Here is a 24,382-nt window from a genome sequence, read left to right as displayed (position 1 = left end):
AGTTAATAAAAAGAATATTCAGACCGTTTTCAGCAGGTGCCTCCCCTGGCTAACTGTGCAGAGCACTTAGGATAATGCCTGACCTGATCTCTTGACCCTGAGTACCACAGCAGGAGAGCTGAGTCCTTTCTCAGTACAATAACCACTGCTCAGCCTCTGTGAGCACCATTTGTGGTGCTTCACAGGCCCCTCTCTGCTGTGCTCCTGCTAACACAAGGGAAGGCTGAGCTCTGCCATTCCATGAACAGACACATGCTGGGATCACTGAAGAGCTGGGGACTGGTTTAGAATCAGAAGATGCCTCTGGTCTACCCCAGGCCAAATGGGATGCTGCATAGCCCACATTATTCTAGAAAACTATCTCAATTAATTACAAGTCTAATATTTACTCAGTAGAACAATCTTTGGTCTTTGTGGTTTCCCAACAGCTGGGACATCAATATGTGAGCAATAAAAATTAAAGTTTCCTTTTCCAGCATGTGTTTGAAGACAAGCTGGGGAAAAAAAAAGGATTGATGCAGTCTTGTTTGTCAGCATGTATGTTCAGCTGAAGCCCTCTCAGACCATCCCCTCTCAGATGGCTGGTGGGGCCAGGAGAGGGCTGTGGCCACCCACTCACCCATCACCTGAGCAGCCAGGGGCCAGCTGGGACCTCCCCTTCATGAGCTGCAGCTGAGGAGGGAAGTTCTCACTTCTCTGCAGGGCAGCAAAAGGGATATATCTTGATTGGCTTAATCTGACCCTGAAAAGCATGGGCTGGCCCCAGCAAAAGAGACTGGGAAGGCAGGCAGGAGAACCAGGAGAGCATGGAGAATTTATGACCCTGGTCCTCCTCAGGGGCTGTGCAAGGAACTGCACTCCTGAGCCTGACACAGAGTTTCTACTGAGTGTCTCTCCAGTAAAGAGAAAAAGTAAAGTAGTAAAACACTACTGAGTTTCTCTGCATTTTCCTTGCCAGACCAAGTACTGAACCCTTTGGCACTCTTGGTGAATCCTGGTGGTCCACAGCATTTTAAATTCCCTCCATTTCTCTTTTATTCAGTGATAAAAACAGCATAGACACTGTACTGTGAAATCTGGGGTTAAGCTGACAGTGACTATGTGGATAAATTTTACCCACCCCCTGTCAGAAGGGGAAGCAAAGTAAACAAGAAAATTTGCAGGCCTTCTCTCTTTTAAACAAAGAATCCTGTGTTTAAAATAATAAAAATCCACTGTACAAGAGCAAAGCAACTTCCCCCAAAATAGCCTTTCCTGTTTTATCAAAGCATTCATCAAAATTGTCCTTTTCCATAAAAATAAAGTTCCAGGTAAAGTACTGGAGGCCTTTTGTTTTGACTAGATAACAGAAGCTGAAAGAAGTTGAAGCAATAAATACAAGTGACTTTTCTGGTACCTGGTTTGTCCTCATGGCTGATTGTGTAGGTGTTACCATCTAGTGATGCCATACTGAAAATAAAAACAAAAGAAACAGAAATTCCACCTCAGTGAAATAGGGCTATTCACAAACCATGGAACAGCCTGCACACTATCTGTGCCTTGAAAGCAGGGCTCCCACAGCCTGCACATGAGCTGTGTCTGTGACTTGTAGGAGAGGACACATATATCTCAAGGATTTGTCAGTTTGGTTTTCTTTTCTTGATGTACCTGACATGTAAAACCCCATGCAGAGCTATGGGCATTGTGATATGAATATCCATACATAGATATGGCTCATCCTCTCAGCCTTGGCTTGGCTTACCCCTTAGACAACATGAAAATCACATCTCATCACCCATATTGCTACATATTTGCTCATTTTTTATTATTTTCAAGATAACTGTGCCCAGGAGAAGGCATAAGCATGGATAACTCCAAGGATGGACACTTTGCAGGTGCCTGAGTTCTTCTGCAGGGTGATTATGAAGCAGGAGAAGGCACAGAAGTGTGGGATCAAAGTACAGCAGTAGGGAGGGGAGTCAGCAGCTCTCCAGCACTGTGGCAGACACTGCCCACTGAGGTAGAAAGGAGCGAGATGATGGCGAGAACTGTGAAGGGCCATCAAAGTGAAGGCAGACTTTGTTTGATGACAGGAGGGAAAGCCAGCAGAGGGAAAGCCAGCAGAGAAAAAACAAGGGAAAGAGTGACGTGACTGAAATAGCAAAGTGGTTTTGAATTCTTTCATCTTTATTTTCCTGCTCCTTTTACAGCTGCATGGAGCCACACTTGGATACTGAGGCAGAGCAGCAGCCCTGAGCTGGGCTGTGGCAGAGCTTGGTGCCCGCCCAGGGAGCTGCCATGTCCCACCACACTCGTGACCAACTTAAAGTGACTCTATTTTAACTGAAAAGGAGTGAAAATGAACATTTCCTGACATCATTTTTCTATGTAAGCCATGTCTTGAACTTGTAACAAGGATGTCATGAGGCACTTATTGCCAGCAGAAGGGGTCCATGTGACCTCTCTTGAAAGACAGCCTATACTGTAAAATTTTGACTCTGAACACCCTTGTTGGATCAGGAACAGTATCAGGAACAGAAGTGAGGGTTTGTTTTTTTAAAAAATTTAAATATTGCATATTTATATTGACAATGGGAGCCTGAACATTGTTTGTTTAATAGGAACCCCATGACTGGCTAATATACCAGTTAAATCAACTGTGTTACCTAATGAAATGTTTCCTTTAGTTCAGAGCCTTACAAACATTTTAATTGACCGCTCTTCATTAAGACTCTCAAAACCAAAAACAATTTCTCAGCCTCCACAAGGACAAATGAAGGTTTAATGCAGCACACTAAAACTTCTGAATTGTCCTCACACAGCTCCCCTGGGACATCAGCAGCCATTACCATGGAATATGTTTGCAACAGAGATTGTTTAAAACACAACCGAGAGAGTGCTTGAGCCAATGCAGATCACAATTTAAAGCTCAACAGGAACAGGGATATAACAAAAGCAGCCTAGACTCTTTTCCTGCTCTAAAACCCAGGATGTTCTTAAAAAACAGAGATGTGGGAAGAAACAATTATGCTTTTCCCTACACAGCTGATTCTTCTGATGTCAGGAACTGGAGGAAAGAGTCTTTCAAACACAAGAACTGGATTAACATCACCAGCTTTGCACACTAATACATGAAATTACCTGCTCTTCCCACATGGAGAAACTACCCAAATGTGACCTCTTTCATTGACACCACTCTTCTCACCAGCCTTATTAAATCCTTATTCTGCTTCCTGCTGTCCCAGCCCAGCCTGCCGTGGCACCTGCCAGCCCCAGGCTCTCTCAGGCCATGGGTGACCCCCAAACCTGTGAGCAGCAGTGACTGGTGCAGCACCAAAACTCTCATCCCTCCTGCCCAAAGCCTGGTGCTCTGCCAGTGGCTCCTGGACAAAGTGACACACCTGGGAAGGACGGGCAAGATGGTCACCCTGCTAACATGCACCTTGCAAGATCTGTGTTTCCTCTTCCTCTGGAAAAAAATATCCAAACATTTCTCAGTTTGGTCTGGTACAAGGACCAAGCACTGCCACTCTGCTGTTAAGTGGACTTCAGCCTGCACAGCAAGATGTTTGCACAGTGTCTTAAAAAAATATATTCCTCATCTCCTCCAGAGATATGCACCAGACACAAGTATCCTGTGGGCAGGATCTGCTTTGGGGCCCTGAACAGGATCTTCCTCTCATGTATCATCAATCCAAAACAAATGCCATGAAACCCTATCTCTTTTTTAATGTCCTCTTTTTCTTTTTGTGATGGAGGTTGCTTAAAATTACTGCAAGAACTAACCTCTGTTACTCTTTGAGTTACCTAATGTGCTTGATGATACAAGAAAAACCCCGTGTAAAGGGTCATCAGACAATGGCTTTTAAGACCAAGATTTCATCTAATTCTTTTATGGGCCGAATTCAAATTTGAAATCACTCAAAGTTAACAGGTTGCCGCCAGGAATATGCTTGGCTCAGTGGGCTTAATGAAGGTCATGAAATTGCTTTCTATCAAAGTGGATTTCTCTCTCAATTTGAAATTTATAGGTTAATACCTTAGAGCTCAGTTATAGGACAAAAGAGACAGAAATAAAAGCCACAGCTTTCCTGTATATATTCATGTGGGATAGTTCAAACAGTGCTTCATTTCTAGTAGCAGAGATCTTTCTTCTTCCTTCCTAGGAATACTAGTCAGGAAAAAAACCCCATCCTGCAAATTCTGGAGCCCAGTAACAGAGACTGCAGACAAATTCCTTTTACTCAATCATCTGTATATCACTAGCAAAAGGTTAATCCCAGAAACCTGTTTGCCTTTTTACAGAGGGTAATTGCAAACACTGTCAGATCATCAGAAAGGAAGGACAGGCAGGAGGATATTGTGCTCTGAGCTGTAGTCAGGCCATGAAAAAATCAAATGTGTATCCTCCAAAGGAACACAGCCAGGAGCCAGACAGAAGGCTGGCAGACCAGTCCTGAAAGTCTCTTCACTCTTAATGATCAACAAGAGAGGTCTGAGCAGATATTTCATCACAAAAGGTAGGAAGTGTTCTCTTCTGGGTGTGTTCTGATATATTCACACCATGTCTTTCCTTTTGCAATATTTTATGTTAATTCACCACCAATTTTCAAAGGAACAGTGTAAGAGAGTGAGAGCCAGACAGAGCACATGTTCCCTTGTCAAGTTTGGTTTTGCATTTCCAGTGGCTTTCAGTTAGACTGTTCAGAAAGGCTTGATGAGGATTGCACTGATGTTTTACAAAATATTCTGGTGATCCCACCAAATCATTCAAGCCTTCATTTATTCAGATGTTGGCTGACATATTACTTTCTTTAATCTTTCATCTTAAGGCCAATAAGTAACTTCTATAAGCCATGAGTTACATTTATCCTCCAGCATTACTTATAATAGGACCAAACAGACTAATTTGCCATTTCTGCCTATGAAGATGTAACTATGTTTTGAGACTTGGCAAAACTCTATATATTTCTAAAATAGATGGCAAATACTATTATTAGAAATGTTAAGTTCTGAGTACAGGTACTTTCTGTACTTAAAATTACTTGTGCTTGTAAAAGACAAGAACTATGTGCCTTGGTAATTGCAAGCAAAATTCAGCTATTAACCTGCTTTTCTGCAACTGTGTATGTTTACATACTTGAAGCAGACCAGGAACATCATTAATGTTGATATAAAATGTGCTAGGTTTTGTTCTGGGTTGTAGAGAAAGGCAAGAAATTGTGGAAGCCTGAACCAAGGGATTCTGCATGCAACCAGTGCCTAAAGCTACTGGAAGTAGAGAAGGGCACAACTCTGAATAGTTAGAAACCATTTGTCATGCTAATCTTTCCAGCACCTCATGAGACCAGCAGGCTCTTTCAGCAGCTACTGCATTTTCCCCTTTAAGCTTACTCCTCTTTCTTTATTCCCAGCATCTGTTCTTTCAGTTTAAACAATTTCCTGTTTTCCTAATAGAGGGAGAACTGATTAGACACAGAGCCTATTTGCTGTACACTGGCCAAAATTGTGGACTGAGTGGTTATTTTTATTATTTCTAGCTGCACTTCTGGAGATCCCATTAATTCTGAGGCTCCCTGATACAGCTTTGGTATGTGCAGGAAGAAAACTGAGGCCAAGGGGGACAGAGATATAAAGGAAATCAAGGCCATGAACACATGGCTGGAGCCAGCCTGCCCCAGACTCACTTGCTCAGAGCTGCTGGGCCAAGAGGCAGCTCCAGCCCCGGAACGGGGCAGAGTGTTAGGTGAGAAATGCAGAGAAATCTGCCCACAGGCAGGCAGGGTGTGCCAGCAAAGCCCTGGTGCTCTGCTGACACAGCCTGGTGGCTCCCAGCTATCAGCAGCCACAGCCCAGCACTGCGCCCATCCTGCCCTACCTGTGGTGCCCTGAAGCTCACACAATCATGCCAAAAGCAGAGTCTCCATGTCCCCTGCCAGCCTTCAGCCCCTGCACCACCCTGTCTCCATCCCCAGAATTTCCTGCCTCCCTTTTCACAGCCTACTCTTGCAATGTTGAAGTTTTATTTCATTTAAGGAAAAGCTCTGCAACCTGGCACTCTCAAATGAGGTTTGGCTGGTGTTTCACAGTGCCCTTGAGCAGAGACACCAGCCCAGCTGCTGGACCAGGCACACAGCAGACACGTCCCAGCTTCCTGTGAGTCATGCCAGCCAGTGACTGCTGTTATGCAGACCAGGCTGGTTTGCAGCTTTACCTTTCTGTTCATCATAGATAATTTGCATGGAAGCAACTGCAGCACTCCTCAGCTGAGGGCCAGGACAGGCTCCTGTGGCAGCAGCAGCAGCAGGGCAGGGCCCTGGGAATGCTGCAGGGAGAAGAGGTGCCAGTGGGTCTGAGAAGTGCATGAGGAGTTTGGAGCTCACACTGCTCACAGACAGAGCTGACAGCTGAGGGGGTCAAATCTGAGAGAAGCTGAGCTCTTGTCCCCCAGGAATGGATCAGATCCTCTTGCAGGGAAGGTCTGAAACTCTGGCCCTACAGCAGTGCTCTGTCCTGGGCGCGTGTCCCGCTCCCAGCCTCCGCAGCGGGAGGGCAGGCAGGGAGCGAGCACAAACTACAGCTCAGTTTCAGTGCTTTTTCTCCAAACAAACAAAACCACCAAGCCTAACTTGCTCAAGCAACAATGGATCAAATTCTATTTCTCTTAATGCTGAGTGGAAAAAGAATTTAAAAAGACAGTTCAGGTTGCTGGCATCCAGTAGGGAGTGGGATGATAGGAACCTTTCCTCCCCAGACATTACTTGTGTTGTGCATGGCCAGAAGCGGGGCCATAGCCAAAGGAGAGCTGCTCTGGCCACACTGACCTGAACCAATCCTGGTCTATCAGTCTGGACCATCTCCAGAGCCTGGTTGCATGGATGCTGTATGTGGGACACACATTGCTCAGAACAGAACGTCAAGTAAAGAGGCCACAGACACCACAGAGACAAACATTATTCACCATTTGTTGTGAGTGAAGCCCAAGCTCTCAGGATAATACCAGAGATGTGTTTTGTTCCACATTGATTGTAAAGGATTCTTTCCCCATTGTACTGTGCCATTACACACAATGTCTCCAGTTCACAAAGTAGCAGAGTGTACCAGTACTCACTGGTGGCCTCTTTGCATTTACAGACGAGGATATACTAAAAGAACATGAACTAGTGTGCACTATGGCAATCATAAAATAACATATCCACAATTTGGGGTATCCTGGGTGTATAGACAGCATGGCTTTCTCTCATTCTAGGCCTTTAGGCACTGAAAACAGTCCCTCTGTTGTTTAAAAGTCTTATTTTTATCCAGAATCTTGAGACAATGATTACCACATAGCAGAAGACGCACACACACAAACATTGATTCATGGACATGGAGTCAGGCTGGTGCTGTGCCCATTCACAGGGACCTGGGAGCAAAACTCACCAAGGACTGAACAGCCTTTACCCACTGACTGCAGGAGCAGCCCAAGCAGCTTTGCACTTACATGATACAAAAGGGAAAACCCAAAACAACCTTAAACCAGCAGGGCTGCTGCCTACCTTTTCCTGAAGGGAAGAAGCAATCCATCTCCACGCTGCTGCGGGAATGGGAGATGCAGAGAGCGCTGCTGGGCACCAGACCCTCCTGTGGTGGGCTCCTCTCCGTGGTCCTCACCAAGCACCAGCCTGGCCTCTCGCTGGGCCTCTCCAGCAGCTCCACTGTCTGCCCCACCTGAACGCTCAGCTCGCTGCTGTGGCCCGCTGTAAAGTCCTGGAGCACCACAGTTAATTCACACCCTCCAGACAGCTGCCCAGGTCCAACAGGAAAAACAGAAAAAAAAAAGAAAAGGAATAGATATCAGCGAGGGTAGGATGAAAGCAATCATCTCTGCATCATATTTACACTGGCAAAGACAGGATTTGTGTTCCTTAGAAGCCAAGTTAATAATTTGTTCTGTCAAAGTTCAACACGTTGTGCCCCTGGTTTCCTTTACTTCTTATTGATTTTGCTGGGCTGAAGTGAGACACCGCAGCTACCCACCCAGTAACCTTTTGAATGCCAGCTGTGGGGGAGTTTTTGAGTTGTGAATCTTCTAGCTGTGAGTGTCCATCAGAAACCCTGAGGGTTTTTTTGTTGCTTTAATTTCTGGAGTCACTTTCTAGCTTGGCAATAGCCCAGGATGTCTCAGGGCTGTGCTTCATGGTGTGACAAATTCCAGCTCATCCCTCTACAGCATAAGTGAGGCACATTCCCACTGGCCACCAGTGCAGTGAGGAAACAGCTTCTCTTTTCTTGGAAGACAAGAAATGTACCCTCATCATCCCAAAGCTGCTCTAGGGACCTCTTGGGAGAGTAAAATCCTGATGGGGCAGATCAGAAAAGCTCCTCCCATGCTCTCTGATGGAACCCAGAGGTATAAATATATAAACACACAGTGATTGATTATATGCTGACTTTCAGGATTTGTACCTAGGAATAAATGTAACATTTTACTTCCGTACTGAGAGCTGGAACTGCTGCTTTCCTTCAGCCTCACACCCTGTAACTCTCAAAGGACAACAGTGGTCTGTGTAATCACAGTCTCTGTATAGCCAGGGACTGGGAATATAAGCACCTGTGTGCACATAAATAAGTGATTATACAGTTTTGTTTTTAACAAAGCTTGGGGTTTCTTTAATGGAATCGGATCTCAGGGTTGGATCCTTGCATGTCTAAAAAGGTGTGAGAATGAATCTAAGCTTTTCTGGCCTGAGGAATCTTTCTTAATGTTCCTCTACAATCCATTGTGGAGGAGCATTAAGAAAGATTCTTAATGTGGATTTCTTGCTGCCTGCCTGTTGTTAGGGGCACTCTTTCTTTGTCCTGTGTGCTGCATGCTTCCCCGAGGTATGCAGGAATCTTTGGGGTCCTTTTTCCAGGGTCAAATTTGATGGAAATTAGTTCACTGATTCAAAAGTTATTGAGATGAGGATAGTAAACAAGCATAATACTATAAACTTTATTTTCTTAGGATATGAAGCTAAAACCAAGGATATTATACAATAATTTTAATGACTTGTAAACCCAACTGAATTGGAAGAAACCTTGTCAGATGCAGAGTAACTGTGGAATCAGTAAAAACTGGGGTCTGCTTCTCAGCTTGAATGGGGGAGCCCTTGAGGAGAGCACACACATCTCTATAGACTTCACTCTTGAGCTGGTACAGTCTCAAACTCCCTTTTCTCAGCCCAAGCAGCCCCCAGTACACACTCCCATGGGAACAGCCTGTCTCCCCACTCAGTGGCACAGAGGTTTTTGTGTCATTGCAGGTGTGAAAGAAATCCCACTCACAGGGCTGATATTCACAATTACAGAAAGGGGTCAGTGGACAAGGACTGGTTCTCACCTGTCCTGTGTCTCTGCCGTAGACGAAATGCTAGATTTGGGGAAGAAGAAGGAAATATTTCTCTGAAAGATTATTTGTAAGTAAATAGAAACAAACAAACAAAACAAACCATGGCAGCTGTTTGAGGCCGTTCATACAAAGTGCTGGCATTAATCCTGGCAGACAGAGCTCAGTGCACTGGTGGAAGTGCACAGGAGGTCAGTGTAGCACCTAGCTGGGCAGCTTATCAGCAAACCCAGCACTCATCATGCTGACAATCTCCCCATAACTGGAGAACAGATATTAACAGGGATGGTAAGAATGAGATAGTGCTATAATATTTGCTGAGGTTTCTTTGCTATGGACTAATTTGAAGAGTAGAAAATCTTCTTGACCCAATATAGTACATGATTTGGCATGGTGTGGGATATTTAAGACAGGAAGAAATCAGAAAAAAACTGATTACTTCTTGCTAAATACACAGTCAAATCTTACCAGAAGTGATGGATTTCTCCTAATTATTCCACCATTTCATTCTAAGTAAACTTTCTGTCCCAGAAATTATGCTATCTATGACATCTTCTCTGAAAATAATCAAATCTCTCCTTCTTTTAGGGGAAAATGTGAACAAATACTCGGCTCTACCAGCTTCTCTCCCACGGAGCTGTTTAGAGCATTCATGCCCTGTCCCGGTGCACCACTAGGTGTCCGTGTTCACCATCACACAGCAACTGAATTTGCCATAAAGAATTAACTCTTGCTTGTCTCAGAGGTGCTTATCTAAGAACGAGGTGAGGTGCAGTGCCTGGGCATGAAGGAGCTGGTTCAGACAGCATCCCCAGATTCATTGCTCTCAATGATATGGGCAGAGGATGTTCCAGAATATTAAAAAAATTGTCTTCAGATAGTTCAGATTGGATTTTGAAAAAGAAGTCGTTTTTATTGCTTAAGCAGGAAAGGTGAAACAGCCAGGGAATATTCCAGGGAAAAAGGACTGGTCAAGATGACACCTGGGAAAGTCTGGGACAAATCAGGCACTTCCCAGGGAGCATCAGCATGGGAAGTGCTGCCCTGAGCAGCTCCCTGCCCTCCTCTCTGGGGCTGAGGGCAGCTGGCCTCACATCAGTTTATGGCAGGCCTTGTCACCCTTCCAAAAGAACTGAACATCTGGGACACAAACAGATGCTTCAATTTGGGCAACACCTGTAAATGTTGTCCCACATGACCCTCAGGTACCTTCCAGCTCCATGTGCCTGTTTTCTTTGGTTCATTATAACAGCAATTTAATATAATTAAACAGGAAGTGATCATCCCCTGGAGGGGCTCCTGGGCACCTGGTGTGATCAACTCTGCCTCAGCAGACAAGATTCTTGCCCCCTCCCTTCAGACCATACCTTTGATGAGTGAGGGAGGGAGCTTGCTTCCCTCAGCTCCCTGGAGGCCTGAATATCCCTGAAGGCAAATCAATTTATATCATCTGCTGCTCCAGGATCTGCTGCATGGAAATGTGGACCAGGGCTTCCACATGCTTCAGCTGACTGGCAGGAGCCAGTGCTAAAATAACACATTTCCAGGGAAAGAGCTCCCTTTGGCAGGTGGAATTAAGCAATTTCCCTTTTACAGGTAGGTGCAGGTGGTAGGTATAAGCAGTTAGCTCAGGGAGGGCCCATAGATCATGTTTAGGTGCCAGTTCCAAAGAACAGAAAAAGAAACAGAACAGAAAAAGAACAGATCATTTTTAGGTGCCAGCTCCAAAGAACAGAACCCTTCCTGTTGCCCAAGGGCTTCCAAGTATTTCCCAGGCCTGTTCCATGTCTTACATACCACCACACCACAAAGAACATTTTCTTACTAAATTAACCCACAGCAAAGTAATCTCTCTGGAAAACTTATGATATACTAATATACATACAACTTGTAAGCCACTGAGGAATAATGCAAATACATCTGGTTCCTGATGACAGAAATTATTTCACCTACAAAGTGATCACTCAAGCTGTTAGTTAGTTACTTAATTTGTTTTTAGAGAACAATTTTCCAACTTCAGAGAAGTATATCATGCTTCCCTCTATGCTGGAGCATGGAAATAGGAATACAGATGGACTGCTGGTTTCTCACACATATTGCATTTGTTTTGGAAAGAAAATAGAGAATGCCCTTGGGGTTGAAATTCACAGGTAAATGGCTTCACATTTTAACATATAATGTTCACTTTTATTATTCCTGTGATTAAAACCACCATTAAAGCCACTGACTGGATACATTTAGAACCCAGACAGCACTCTAATCTGTATATGGCACAATGAGACACATTAAAATAAAAATAACAATGCAACATGCCTTTGCAGAGCACAAGGCATAACTGAAAGATCTGACACAGGGACAGATCTAACAAATTACACAGCAAGCAACAGCCTCAAAATCAGGAAGAAAAAGAAATGGTAGAAGCAAATAGCAAAATATAATGAGGAAGCAAGAGGGCCCCAAGCTGTCTGGAGTGGCTGTATGTCCTGAGAGAAGCTGGCAGGAGCCCCAGCCCATCTCCACAGTGCCTGCCATCAGCAAACCATCACCCATCCTCTGCCTCCACGAGTTCCTGGGCTAGAAAACATCACTGTGCATTCAGTGTGTAAATGTTTTCATCAGGATATTTTAACGTAGTGATCCAATCTGAGCTAGAGGGGAGCCCTGCCCATTCACTAGTGTGGACAGGGACCCAGGCACAGCCCTTGGGAGCTCCTCTCTGCTGCAGGACACTGCTCACAAACCTCAGAGCATTGATGTGAGCAGTTTATGGCAGACACTGACTCTGAGGAGTGAGCTCTGTAACCCACATGAGCCTTCCTGCTCCTGGGAACACCCACCCCAGTGCTGTCAGCTGCATGGTCACCGTGTGTTCACGGTCACTGTGTGTGCACGGTCACTGTGTGTGCACGGTCACTGTGTGTGCATGGTCACCGTGTGTGCACGGTCACTGTGTGTGCACGGTCACTGTGTGTGCACGGTCAGTGTGTGTGCACGGTCACTGTGTGTGCATGGTCACAGTGTGTGCATGGTCACTGTGTGTGCACGGTCACTGTGTGTGCACGGTCACTGTGTGTGCACGGTCACTGAGTGTGCATGGTCACCGTGTGTGCACGGTCACTGTGTGTGCACGGTCACTGTGTGTGCATGGTCAGTGTGTGTGCACGGTCACTGTGTGTGCACGGTCACTGTGTGTGCACGGTCACTGTGTGTGCATGGTCAGTGTGTGTGCATGGTCACAGTGTGTGCATGGTCACTGTGTGTGCATGGTCACCGTGTGTGCACGGTCACTGTGTGTGCACGGTCACAGTGTGTGCATGGTCACTGTGTGTGCATGGTCACCGTGTGTGCATGGTCACTGAGCGTGCATGGTCACTGCGTGTGCACGGTCACTGTGTGTGCACGGTCACTGAGTGTGCACGGTCACTGTGCCCCTGTTTCATTTGCAGCCACAAAGCAGCAGCCAGAGGAAGCAAGGCTGAACACCAGAGGCAAATTCATCATCATAGTGCAGATGGAAAACACCTACCAGGTCACAGGCTGTCCTTCCTTCCCTCAGATAAATCCCTAAAATAGATCTTAAGTAGTACTAAATGCACTCCAGGTGAAAGTGAAGTGGGCATGGTTAGTTTCCAACAGGGGGAGCAGGTATTTGGAGGTGGGTGTCTGAAGTCTGTGTAAGTGTTTTGAAATATGCCAGCACTGCTGTGGAAACCCACACAAGCTGGTTATTTACATCTATTCAAGAGGACACAGAGCTTGGCTAGTTTAAACAAAGCATTTTGTGTGCTGCAGCACTATGGCCTAATATAAATTGCTAGTTTTCTGTTGCTTTTAGACTTTCTGCCTGTCTGCTTCTGGATGAAAGCCAGTTTTGAATAGAAGCATTTAGTCACTATAAACAGCCTATTTCAAGAGGGTGAGAGAGGCAGTAGGAGCAAGAATGGGATTTGCATTCTTATCAAGAGATTAAAAAAGTGAATAAAACCACTTGGATGTTGGTTCTGTCTGCACTGAAATAAATCCAAGAGCTGTCAATTTAGCTGGGGGATGGACGTGAGAAATCTTATCCCCCGTGGAGTTCTTTGTGAAAATTTCTGTAATTTCATAGAGATTTTCTTTTTACTGGGAGGTTAGAGAGTGAGGGATCAAATTCAGAAAAAGCCTTTGAGGAATCTCAGTGCTAGAGAATTGCTTTAGTTTTTTTCCTCTGTAACAGGCTCTTTTTGGCGTGTGAACTCTGAATCACCTGTGTTTGTCACTCTAAAGCCTCTCAGCTCTAAAGGATGCTGAGCTCTGGCAATGCTGGTGGATGTTTTGTTGCATCTAGCCTGATGCTAGGTGGTTCAGGGCTGTTTCTGTGGAGACAGGCTGTATTTCAGGAGCTGTGGGCTAACCAGGAATAACCTGCTGCAGTCAGTAGCATTGCTCTGACTCATCTGAGTCCTCCTCAGTCCTCAGGCCCCACTACCCATCTTCCATGAAGATGGAGTTGGTGCTTCCCAGTCTTTCTGCTTTGTCTGACTGAACAGAGAGGATCAGGGCTTCAGGGGAAGGTCTGTTTATATTTAGGCAATTCATCAGCCTCATGGCTGGGATAATGGTGACATCCAATGGGCCAAATGGACCATCTTTGCTCCTCTCGACAAGGAGATAACAGAGGCATCTGGGTGTGCAGCATTATAAATATAAGCACAGCAAGTTGTTCCACAGCAGGAGGAAGAGACAAGTGGCATGTGGGACATATAAATATGATAAAGGAAAGGCAATCTGGTGTTATGGTCTCAAGTAGCACATACCTTTCCAGCATCTCTTGCTGGAGCTCCTACTAGACGACCATATCCTGACTCTGCTGGATTTTGGACTCTGGCACATGCTGACATCTGCTGAACAGCTTGAATGAAGCTGTCTGAATTATTTCTGGAGCCTTTTTTCCAGAAAGTAAGACTAAAGTCGATCCAAATGAAACAGCATTTCTAGCTATAAAAATGCTTTTGAAGATAAAGACAACCAGATCCACTTTGTTTCATGCAACAAATTGAACCAGAGCATGCCTGTGTTTGATCTGAGGGTTTCCTCATGGCATTTGGCTCAAAGAGCTGGTACCCAAATTCCATTCTTTTCCCTTCCCTTGAGAAGCACAAAATGGAACAGATATCATCTGTGCTCCTCAGGGACACACAGCCAGCACATCTGGCTCCAAAACCCTTTGGCTTTGGAGGCTGAGCAAGGCAGATGGCTGAAACCCTCCAAGGTAAGCCCTACCTGCTGTCTTTTGCAGCCACAAGATGTTCTAAACCAACGCAGGGTTAATAAAAATGCAAGAATAGACTGAAATCAGGGAGCTGACTAGCTGTTTTCTTTCATGTGTGGCACCATTTTGCACCAGGGATCAAGAGTTCCAGTCACAGATGATTCATCAGACACCAATTCCTGGGACACTCCTAGCAAGTACCCAAAACCTGATCATGTATTCTGGTCAGGAACTTTGTGAAACACCTCCAGGTTTAAGCAGCAGAGGCAAGTGTGCACAGTAAAGTCTTTTTTCACAGCTGATGAGTTTAAAATAGAAACGCAGCTGCTGGCATCACATACCTGGTACTGAGGGAAAAGGAGGATTTGAGTCTGATGGAAGCTTTAGAAACAAAAGGGATAAGAAAATGAGCCCTTGCAAAAGGGGTGTTATATGAACATCTGTCTTTATCTGATTGGGGCATTCTGCCCTGAGCAGAATTGTGAGAAGGGAGACCACAGAATCTTCCAGAAACCTCCCTCCTTCCACAGTGCTCCCAGCTAAGTATGAGCCCCATTATTTGTTTCTCTGCAAGGAACCTACAGATTCCCTGATATCAACATCAGGAAATAATTATGTCCTTAATTAACCACCTCAGCTTTTCAATTACACCAAAAGGAAACAGTTACCTAAAGAACTGTGAACAAGGGTTCACAATAACCAGAGGAGAAATCTCAGATGGCTCTCTTGGGAAGGAAACAAATGATACAACAGTAAATTAAAAAAGCACAATAAGGCCACCTAAGAATGCTTTAGAACCAAGTAAATCTCAGTTTGTACACTAGATCAGATTTACTTAATGCACATATCCCTAGATTATATTTCCTTTATAATCTGGATGATTATTTTAAACAGATACATTGCTGTCTGCACAGTTAATGACCTTATGAAAAGTGATAGCATTTCAATCAATACACAAGAGATATCCCTCCCCTTGTCAAGTAAAAAGTAGACATTTCCAAGACAAGAAGTTGTGGATTGCTTCAAAGCTATGTTTTTCCAGTCCTGCTATAAGAAGTGAGGGCTTGAAGGCAGAAAAGGGAAAATCTTATATTCTCTTCCTCACCTCTGCTGGTATGCAGAATCAGGATTTAGCAGCCAAGTATCTCTGTGGTTCAGACACAAATAAGACTGATCACATTAGATAGATACCCCCTCCAGTGACAGCCATGCCCAGCAGACCCTCTGCTGACCTTCACTGAGCTGCCCCAGGTGCTCTGGACTCTCCTAAAACATCCCCCCTCCCCTGCAATGAATGCTGGATATCTGAAGGCAGCAGGGATGGGGAGCCCAGCACACAGAAACACCAAAGCCTGCCCTCCTGCCTGGTAGCATCATAGGAAACCACAGCACCCCTCCTTCAGGGATATCAACCCCCTCAAAATGGGTGGGGATCTGCACAGAGAAACCAAAACCACGATGAAGTACTTACAATATCCTCTGATGGTTTTTTTGCCTAAATTGATGCATTCACAGAACAGATGTTTGACATAAAAACTGGTTTTGTTTTTAATTGGAGGAGATTATTTAAACTATGTCTAAGCCATATGGTCCTGTAAGCCTGACTCCCCTCTGCCATTGCTGGAGAGACCAGCTTGGCATCCCTCTCTGTTTCCAAGTAATTTCCTCTTTATAGATTTAATAGCTGCTATTTTTTTTTCTTATTATTGGTCCCTAGGTCCCATTACTATAAATCAGAGCCCCAGGCCCAAAACTGATTCAAAGGTGGATTTGGACAAGCTGCTTTGCATGATTTTCAGTACTAGCTTGGTTTACTAGAACATAAATGGAAATGCAGATGTGAACACAGAAAATGCATTGGGGGGAATGGTGACAGTGAGTGGTGCTCATCTCTAAGCTACTAAAGGAAGACCTGGTTCTGGCTGGCATATTTTCCTGCCCCTTTTCCCCTTGCAAGTGTCACACTGAAGACAGTAAATTTTCAGAGAGATGTAGTACACACTAGAAAAACCACACATGTTACCAAATGACTGATAGAAGGTGCTGAGTGCCAGACAGGCTTCAGGCTGAAAGAATGTGTGATGACTGAGGGCATCCTAATGATCTGCTTCAGCTCAATCTTCCCATTAATCATCACATAAAACCAGGCCATTGCTGCTGCAGATAGGCTGCAGGGCTGAACTCTGCTTAAAGCAAAGCCAGCTGTGAGTGGGAGAGTTTGCAGAACTGTTGTATACCAATACCCTCAGATGCTGTTTGGCACTGAGGAAAAAAGAACTTGGGAGAGATGATCACTTGTGTTGCAGTCCTCCCTACTGCTTGCCTTGCCCACTGCACCCTCTGAGCCTTTCCAGCATTGCTGCAGGATCTTCAGCCCACGATGGGTTGCAGCTTGATTCCCAACAGTTAAACCCTGGGGTTTTCACTCCCTTTTCCATAATACTGCCATTTACTTGAGGTGACCTCATTTGCCAAGTGATGTAACAGTGTGCACCATCGAGCCTGGCACGTCGAAGCAGATGTTTCAGTGGACACAGAAACAGTATTATGAAATGAAAATATTGCCTAAAACCTGAGCAGCACCAGAGATTACAATGGCCTCTATGAAGATGAGCTTACCTAAAATAGCATTGAAAGGCCTTTGGCTGCAGTCATGTGCTTCCCTCCTAAAATGAAAGATTGTTGCTTGTACTACTGTAATGTGACTCCCAAAGGAACCAGCAGCTGCAGGTTTCGAATTTTATCATTTCTGGCCACTCTGTTTGACAGAGTTGACTGAAGCATGCTCAAAGGACACTCCTCCCATAAAATTTTCTTCTTTAACTCCAAGAACAATAAATGGTTGAATACTTTTTTTTGTGTGTGTTTTGTTTTAGTTTCTAACAAGGTATTTCCTTGATATAACAAGGTATTTCAAATCCAAAGAGTTTGATAGTTGAGCTCACTTGCTTTGTTTCAACTGAATAGAAATGCTCATTGAGTCTGCCATGTCATATTATCAGGGAGGGCTAAATATGAATCAATGAAATTCAGCACAAACAAGTAGAATATTGAGAGGAGCCTGAAAGAATTTGCTAGGTTCATTTATCAAAGGTTGAGCAGAATAATAAGGTCTATTGATAAGCACATTCCCAGCTCCTGCTTAATTTCTTTCTCTGAAGACACTTCCAATAAAATTCTCTGGCTTGTGCAATCACTGTTACATGTAAATTGTTCCCGGATGAATACATTCATTTCTGTTCTTCCTACACTCAATTCAGCCAATATGGAAACCTCAATTTTCACAGAGAGAGATCTGTGCTTATCCACAACACTTATACATGTGCTCTTTCCTTCCCTAAAACCACATTTCTCTTTTTGTGCTCAATGCATGCAGAGGAAGGTCATATGACCTGAGCTTAAAACATCCTCAGGGTATTTGACAGGGTGTAATGCAAGAGTGTCCAGGAGAAACAAAAGATTTTGGTAGCAGAGTGTAACATTTTCAGCCTGAGATCCAAGTACACTTAATGTTTGTCAATAGCACATCCAGTGTGTCCCAAACCATGGGGAGGACACATCCAGGGCAGCTCAGTCACAGAGCTGCTGCTGGGAAGGGACAGAGCCTGAAGTCAGTGAAATTCAGTGTGAATTGGACACTGCTTCCTTTGGGTTTCTTTTGCAAATCCTCGACTAAATCTCCATCTTATCCTTACTTGGCAGATATAAAGATATGTGCTCGGAGGAACCACATTTAATTTTTTGCTAGCTACTGGGAAAAAAGATAAACTATTAGAAATTCTCTCTCGGAAAGACAGTGAATCCATTGCATTTGACAGCTCTGAGTTAGTTTATTTCAATTCCCTTACACAACTTTAATTCACTTTGAGATCAAGTTCTTGAGTTGCATACTGGGGAATCTTAAAATTAAGGATAAAAACCTATTAACCTTTGTTGCTCTTGCTTTAACTCCACTTCTTATCACTCTTACATTGACAGCCTGCCTGCCATGCTTGTGCCTGTAGCAATTAACATGGTATTATCCCACCTACTTAACCTGAATATCCAACAGGGCACTTCCTTGGCTGAATATTTCCTTTTTCAGTCACAGAATTACACTCCCTTAACAAATTCTGTTTTATGAATACAGTATTACTTCATCTCTGCTGGAAGACTTTTGGCATAAACATCTGTTTCCTTTCATAAAATAAGAATGATAAATAATAAGTTAGCAATTTCCTCTATCACAGGCAATACAGTAGCAGAGCTGTGTGTTCAAACCTCATGAATCCCCCACCCATTCCAAAGAAGAAACTGCTGAAATGCTCTGTTTGCCAGAATGAGTCCTAAGTGGAGGGAAAACAGGCTTGAAGTAGAAGAGAATGAATTAGCCTTTACTGCATGAAATAGGAATTTATTGCATCGCCACACCTAACAATATGGTTATGAGGTGGTGGCTCTTTCAAGGACAAATTTCTGCAAGAAAACAATGAAAACACAATATAAATCATCTTTCCTTCTCAGAATTCACAAGGCCTTAGTAAGCAGTGACCCTGCTAAGGGCATGTACTTATCGCAGCCTGCACTGCTTCCTTCTCTTCTTTCTGGGTCCCTTTTCTGTCCCTCCAACCAAAAAGGGACCCTTTATCACACTGCTCTGTACTGTACCATAACTAATGCCTGGGTTGATCCGAGGTGCAGATAAATGAATGTGCCTCTCTCCTGTATCAAAGGCATTTTTGTCAGCAGTATGCACCATTGAGGCATGGGAAAAGAAAAAACAAAGAGAGTTTGAAAAGATTCTGAAAAGGCCCTGCAGAAAACAGAGAGAAAACTCAGGGGACACAGTAGTCAGAGGCAGGAGCACTCTTGGCAGGCAGTCAGAGGGTTTGGTCACTGGCACATCAGTGCCCAGCTGCAGCAGCAATCTCCTTCCTCCCCTGCTGAGCTGAGCTGAGGGGTCCTGGGCTGCCCAGGGACAGCCTTTCCCACTGCCCTGCTCCTGCTGCTCCCACACAGGGCACGGCCAGCGGGGACACCTGCAGCTGGCTGAGAGATGTGCCAGTGTCTGAGAGTGGCCCCTTCCCTGGGGGTCAGGCAACCCATCAGTGGGATGAGAACTTAGGAAGATTCTTATTTCAAAATGTCTGTAATACCTTTTTCTAGCCTTCCAGTGAGAAAGTCACAAATAAAATTGAATGATACTACAGAGACTTTAGATCACACCAAATACCTTTCTGTCAGGCTGAAATCACCAGCAATGAGTGTAAAGAAAAAATACAGATGAATGTACAACATTTCCAAACTGAAGCCAAAGAGAATTATAGTCCTTCACAGATATCTCCAGAGAATTTACACGTACCACAATGGCAACAATACTAATGTGGCTAAACCTTATTTCTTTCATATGAAGGACAATTTCATCTTCCACAGAAAGCACTGTTTATTGCCCAGTTTTAGTTTTTCTACCTCCTTGAAACTTGGCAGCCATTTGACATCATCTATCTCCATTAAGATACCATGGGTCATCAATATTGCCTATTTGGACAATTATAATCCCAGACAGCTCCTTTGCAAAAATTTCTACAATGCACTGGCACTGTTATATACAGTTGGGTTCTAATTGTACAATAAATGTCATATTGGATGACTGCATTTTCTTTTCTGATCACTTTATGTCATTTTATGCCACTCTTTTTCTCAGTCCTAATTCTACTTTGCAACCCGATATAATTTGACTCATCATCCCTGTAATAGATCTACTTCTCCTCTTTCAAGGTATATAATAGGAAATATTCTGTATCATCCATAGTGGTTAGCAACAACAAGGGCTCACTTTAAGAGAATTATCATGTGTTACCATAGACAAGAAATGCAACTAATGTAAATTCATGTTCTAGCCATAGTAACAAAGCCTGCATCGACTGCTGACACAGTGCAACACTTTAACTGATTCAAAGTCTCCTGCAAACGAAACTTCTGTGGTTTTGCTGGTAAATGTGAATAGTGCAGAAAAGATGGACTGCTCTCCCTGTTTACATACTTTTCTCATTAAAAGAAGTAAGCTTATTTCAAAGGAATTGTTAGAGCATTTTTTGATTACTAAAACTGAGAAGGTGGTCACACAAGCAACACTGAAGGAAGCAAAAAAGATCTAATCTCTCTTTACAAAAGAAAAAGTAGTCAGTCAACAGCACTAAACACAAAAGCACAATATCCACCAGAGAAACAGGCAGGAGAATGGCCATTCCAAAAATGGTCTACAGTGTAATGCTATACATCTACAGCTACAGATCTGGCATAGTAAATTTGGGTTTCTCTTTTTATAGAAATGTTTCTAAAAAACTCCTTTGGAAAACACCAGCAGAGCCTTTACTCCCAAGCACAGCAAACACACTGAAGGAATTTGGTGCTGTTCTTTTGAAGCACAAGTCTGCTCTCCTCACCCTCTAAAAGGATACCCAAAACAGAAGGGAATGAATGGCACTGCTTGAGCAAATGCCTTTTAGCAGGATTTCTAAGTGAGTGAAAGCTCCAGCACCACCTGCTCATGGTCAGAATCTGCTACAGCCCACAAAAATTGCCTTGGGATTTGAAAATAACACTTTTTAAACCTTCACCAAAGTCGTTTAGATCAGGGACAGAAAATGTAAGAGCCAACATACCTTCCCCTCAGCAGTTCAACAGGTGTGTGCTACATTAACTAACCCAGTCTCTGTGCACTGCCACCCTGACGTCATTGTTACTGGGTTGACAAAAGGTTTCCATGACAAACTAGAAAGCTGATCTGTTATCTCCTCTTTGGAGGAAATTGAAATGCCCTCTCTCCCATATTCTGCTAGACCCACCCATCTTGTTTTTGGCACGCAGCAGAGAGTGAGCTTCTGTGATTGATTTAGATTTCCCTCTGCTCTGAAATAGAGAAACCAACTTGTTTGTTGTTTTTCCCCTAACTTAAACTAGAGGGTGTCACCCTCATCCCATTGCAATCCCAACCACCTGAACCACAGCACAATCTTCTTTGTAGGCATGTTGACTACCATGCTCAAAAAGAGAACAGATAACACCGAAAGAGGAAAAACTTTAAAATAACGCACTAAAAACATTATTAAGACATTTGATTCTCTTCTTGGCTATAATTTATTGCCTCTACTAGCAGGCATGACCCATAATAGTTAGCAGATGTTTGAAACATCTCGTTTTGAACTTTGCCTAGGATTAAAAGAGATCTTAGAATTTAAATAGCAGCTGCAGAATAAAATAAGGTTGCCTTTCTTAATGTGACAGAAATGTTCATCCTAGCCTAAAACAAGGATGACTGGTTTATGTTCTGTAAATACTGAGGAAGCAAAATTTCTGTGCACAGACACCCACACATTATAAATTTTATAGGTGTCTAATTTGCAGCAGTTGACATGAAATAACCCCAGTGGAAAAGGCTGGCCCAGCTGCCTGAATGCCTCTTAGGTTTTTGCTACAAAACCTGCAGCTCTGCACAAACAGGAGAACAATGGACTATTTTGGCCACAAACATCAGGTTAGCAAATTTGGTGATACAAATTTATTTATTACCATCATTACTATTCTCACAGCATCAAGGGAGAAGCCAGCAATCCTCAAAGAGGATGTCCTGAATATGGAAATGAACCCAAACAATCTACCGGGAGCAATAAAATGCACTTCCCAACAGCTGTGCAATCCCACCAGCCTTTCTGCCATGCTGGCCCAGGGTTCCTACCCTGTGCAGCAATGCAAAGGCACCCTTTGTTTAAGTAGTGACATTGATGCTAAATTCAACCTCGTGGAAATAGTCCCTGTGGATCCTCCAGGGCTACTGATTCCCCTGCCTCTTGTTCCTACATGATTAGACTTCAGGCAAAGGGTAACTAATTCACTGACACAGATGGCTAAGCTTCTGAATTGAGGAAGTTAACATACAAACAGCTAATTTAAAAACAAGTTTAGATCTCAAAATGAATTCTTGTTCCCTTTCAGACTGCATACATTTCTTCTTTGCTTGACACTTAAACATTTTTCATTAATTCCCATACTTGCAGGTTTCTCAATGTTTGCAAACAGAGATCTGGTATGGCCGACATAAGATCTGAAACAGGTTTTGAAGGACCTGCTGTAGTGAATAAAGATGTGCCTAGCCTTAATGCATCTGGTTTGAGTTAATGGTTGTATCCCCTTAGAATACACAAGATTTTTCCTAAGCTAAGCTTTTCCTAGTACACATGTTTTAGTAACACGAGGTTGTAATATACTGCTCTCAAACAGATGTGCTTCTGGAGGTTATCCCAAGGAGAACTGCTCACCTTTGGAGGGAGGCAAAGTCTAAACCAAGATTGTTCTATTGTTTTTGGGGAAGACAAAATGCCTTGATTCCCATTAAGATTACTTTAAATCCTGCTGCATGACAGCTGCTTACAACTAATGTGGCATGTAATATTAAAGATGTTATTACTGAACATGAAAATAGCTAACGCTTTTGCAAATCTAATCAACGTATTTAATTCATTGTCCCACTGTGGTTCACAACTCTAAAAGACCTTCAAACCAGTGCAGGACTTAAAAAAATATACTTAACCAAAATCTGTTCTTGTTGAGCAGAACTCAGCATATGCTTAACATCAAGGGCGTGTGTTTAATGGGCTCATGAAACACGTCCTGGTTTATGATTCTGCACAAGCAATTTGCAGCTCTGTTTTCATCTTCCTGACCATGGAATTACAACAGGCCAGTGGCAGGAACCAGAGCTTTGGCCTCCTCAAGGGCCCCACTGGGCTGAGGGAGCCCAGCACACAGCACCAGCCTGGGACATCCCAAACTGTGCCAGCCCCAGTGGGGAGCCCTGGTCAGGGTGTTCCATTTACAGGCAGAAAAACACCACAGCTAATTACACACCACTGCTATTTAGCATGAAGAAACTACCTGCTGGAAGAAGACCCTCAGGTGTTTTTACTGCAGATTTACTGTAACTCCACCACTCCCAGCAGGTGTCAACACTCCTGACTCGGAGAGCACACCACCTGCATGTAGTTTTTATTTCATTACCATGATTTTCAGAAATATGCTCTATGGTGCTCAAAGCACAGTCATTAATCTTCAGTAATCTCTCTGAACAATTTCAACTTTTCTGAGCCTGAAGCCCCTGTACAAAGCAGGGGCTGTATTGTCTGAGCATAGGATTTTATGCAAGGCAGTTGCCATGGCAATGTGACAGAAAGGGCAGAACCCAAACAATATTTGAGCATCAAAGAATTCTAAGTGCAGGGCAAATTCAGAGCTAGATTCTATGTTAGAACTATAGGCTGTCCAAACTGCAGATTTTGAAGCTTAGGAAGACTGGATATTATGATAAGCTCTCTTGGGGATAGCTGTATTCCAGCAATGCATTATCACTGATCTGTTCCCATTATAATCCATCCATTTCACAGAAAATGACATGTTTTGTAGGGGAGTGGAAAAGCAATCTGAAAAGGAACAATTGCACATCTCAGCTTTGGGTAGAGAAAAGAGAAAAAGGGAAGAGGAAAAAAAAGGTTATAATCCAAACCGTATTTCAATAGAAAGCCTGGCTGTTATAAAAATAATAATGGTCTTGGCTAGTCACTTGTTGTGAAATAATGAACCTTGTGCACCTTTATAATATTATTGCAGGCATTGTATAGAGCACCCTAATAAAAATGGATGGCTAACTAAATGAAAAAAGGCTGCTGCATTGTTTTATAAGGCAAGAATCCAGTTCCAGAACACATAAATCGTAAACTCCACACCAAAGAGTTTATACCAAAAACACA

The 24,382-nt window shown here is 43.6% G+C and overlaps 1 protein-coding gene across 2 annotated transcripts in view; it reads right to left on the bottom strand.

The window, feature by feature from the left end:
- The window catches only part of KALRN (kalirin RhoGEF kinase), a 466,317-nt gene that overhangs the window by 86,698 nt on the left and 355,237 nt on the right, over positions 1 to 24,382 (bottom strand). For both annotated transcript variants that reach the window (XM_059476128.1, XM_059476127.1), the window contains exons 34-35: positions 9,344 to 9,373; positions 7,518 to 7,764 (exon numbers count right to left, since the gene is read on the bottom strand). In XM_059476128.1, coding sequence (XP_059332111.1) covers positions 7,518 to 7,764; positions 9,344 to 9,373 — 277 coding nt within the window. The remainder of the gene's footprint in view (positions 1 to 7,517; positions 7,765 to 9,343; positions 9,374 to 24,382) is intronic.

Source organism: Ammospiza nelsoni, chromosome 7 (genome assembly GCF_027579445.1).
Source record: "Ammospiza nelsoni isolate bAmmNel1 chromosome 7, bAmmNel1.pri, whole genome shotgun sequence".
Taxonomy (NCBI): Eukaryota; Metazoa; Chordata; class Aves; order Passeriformes; family Passerellidae; genus Ammospiza; species Ammospiza nelsoni.
This window is presented reverse-complemented; position numbering and strand designations above follow the sequence as displayed.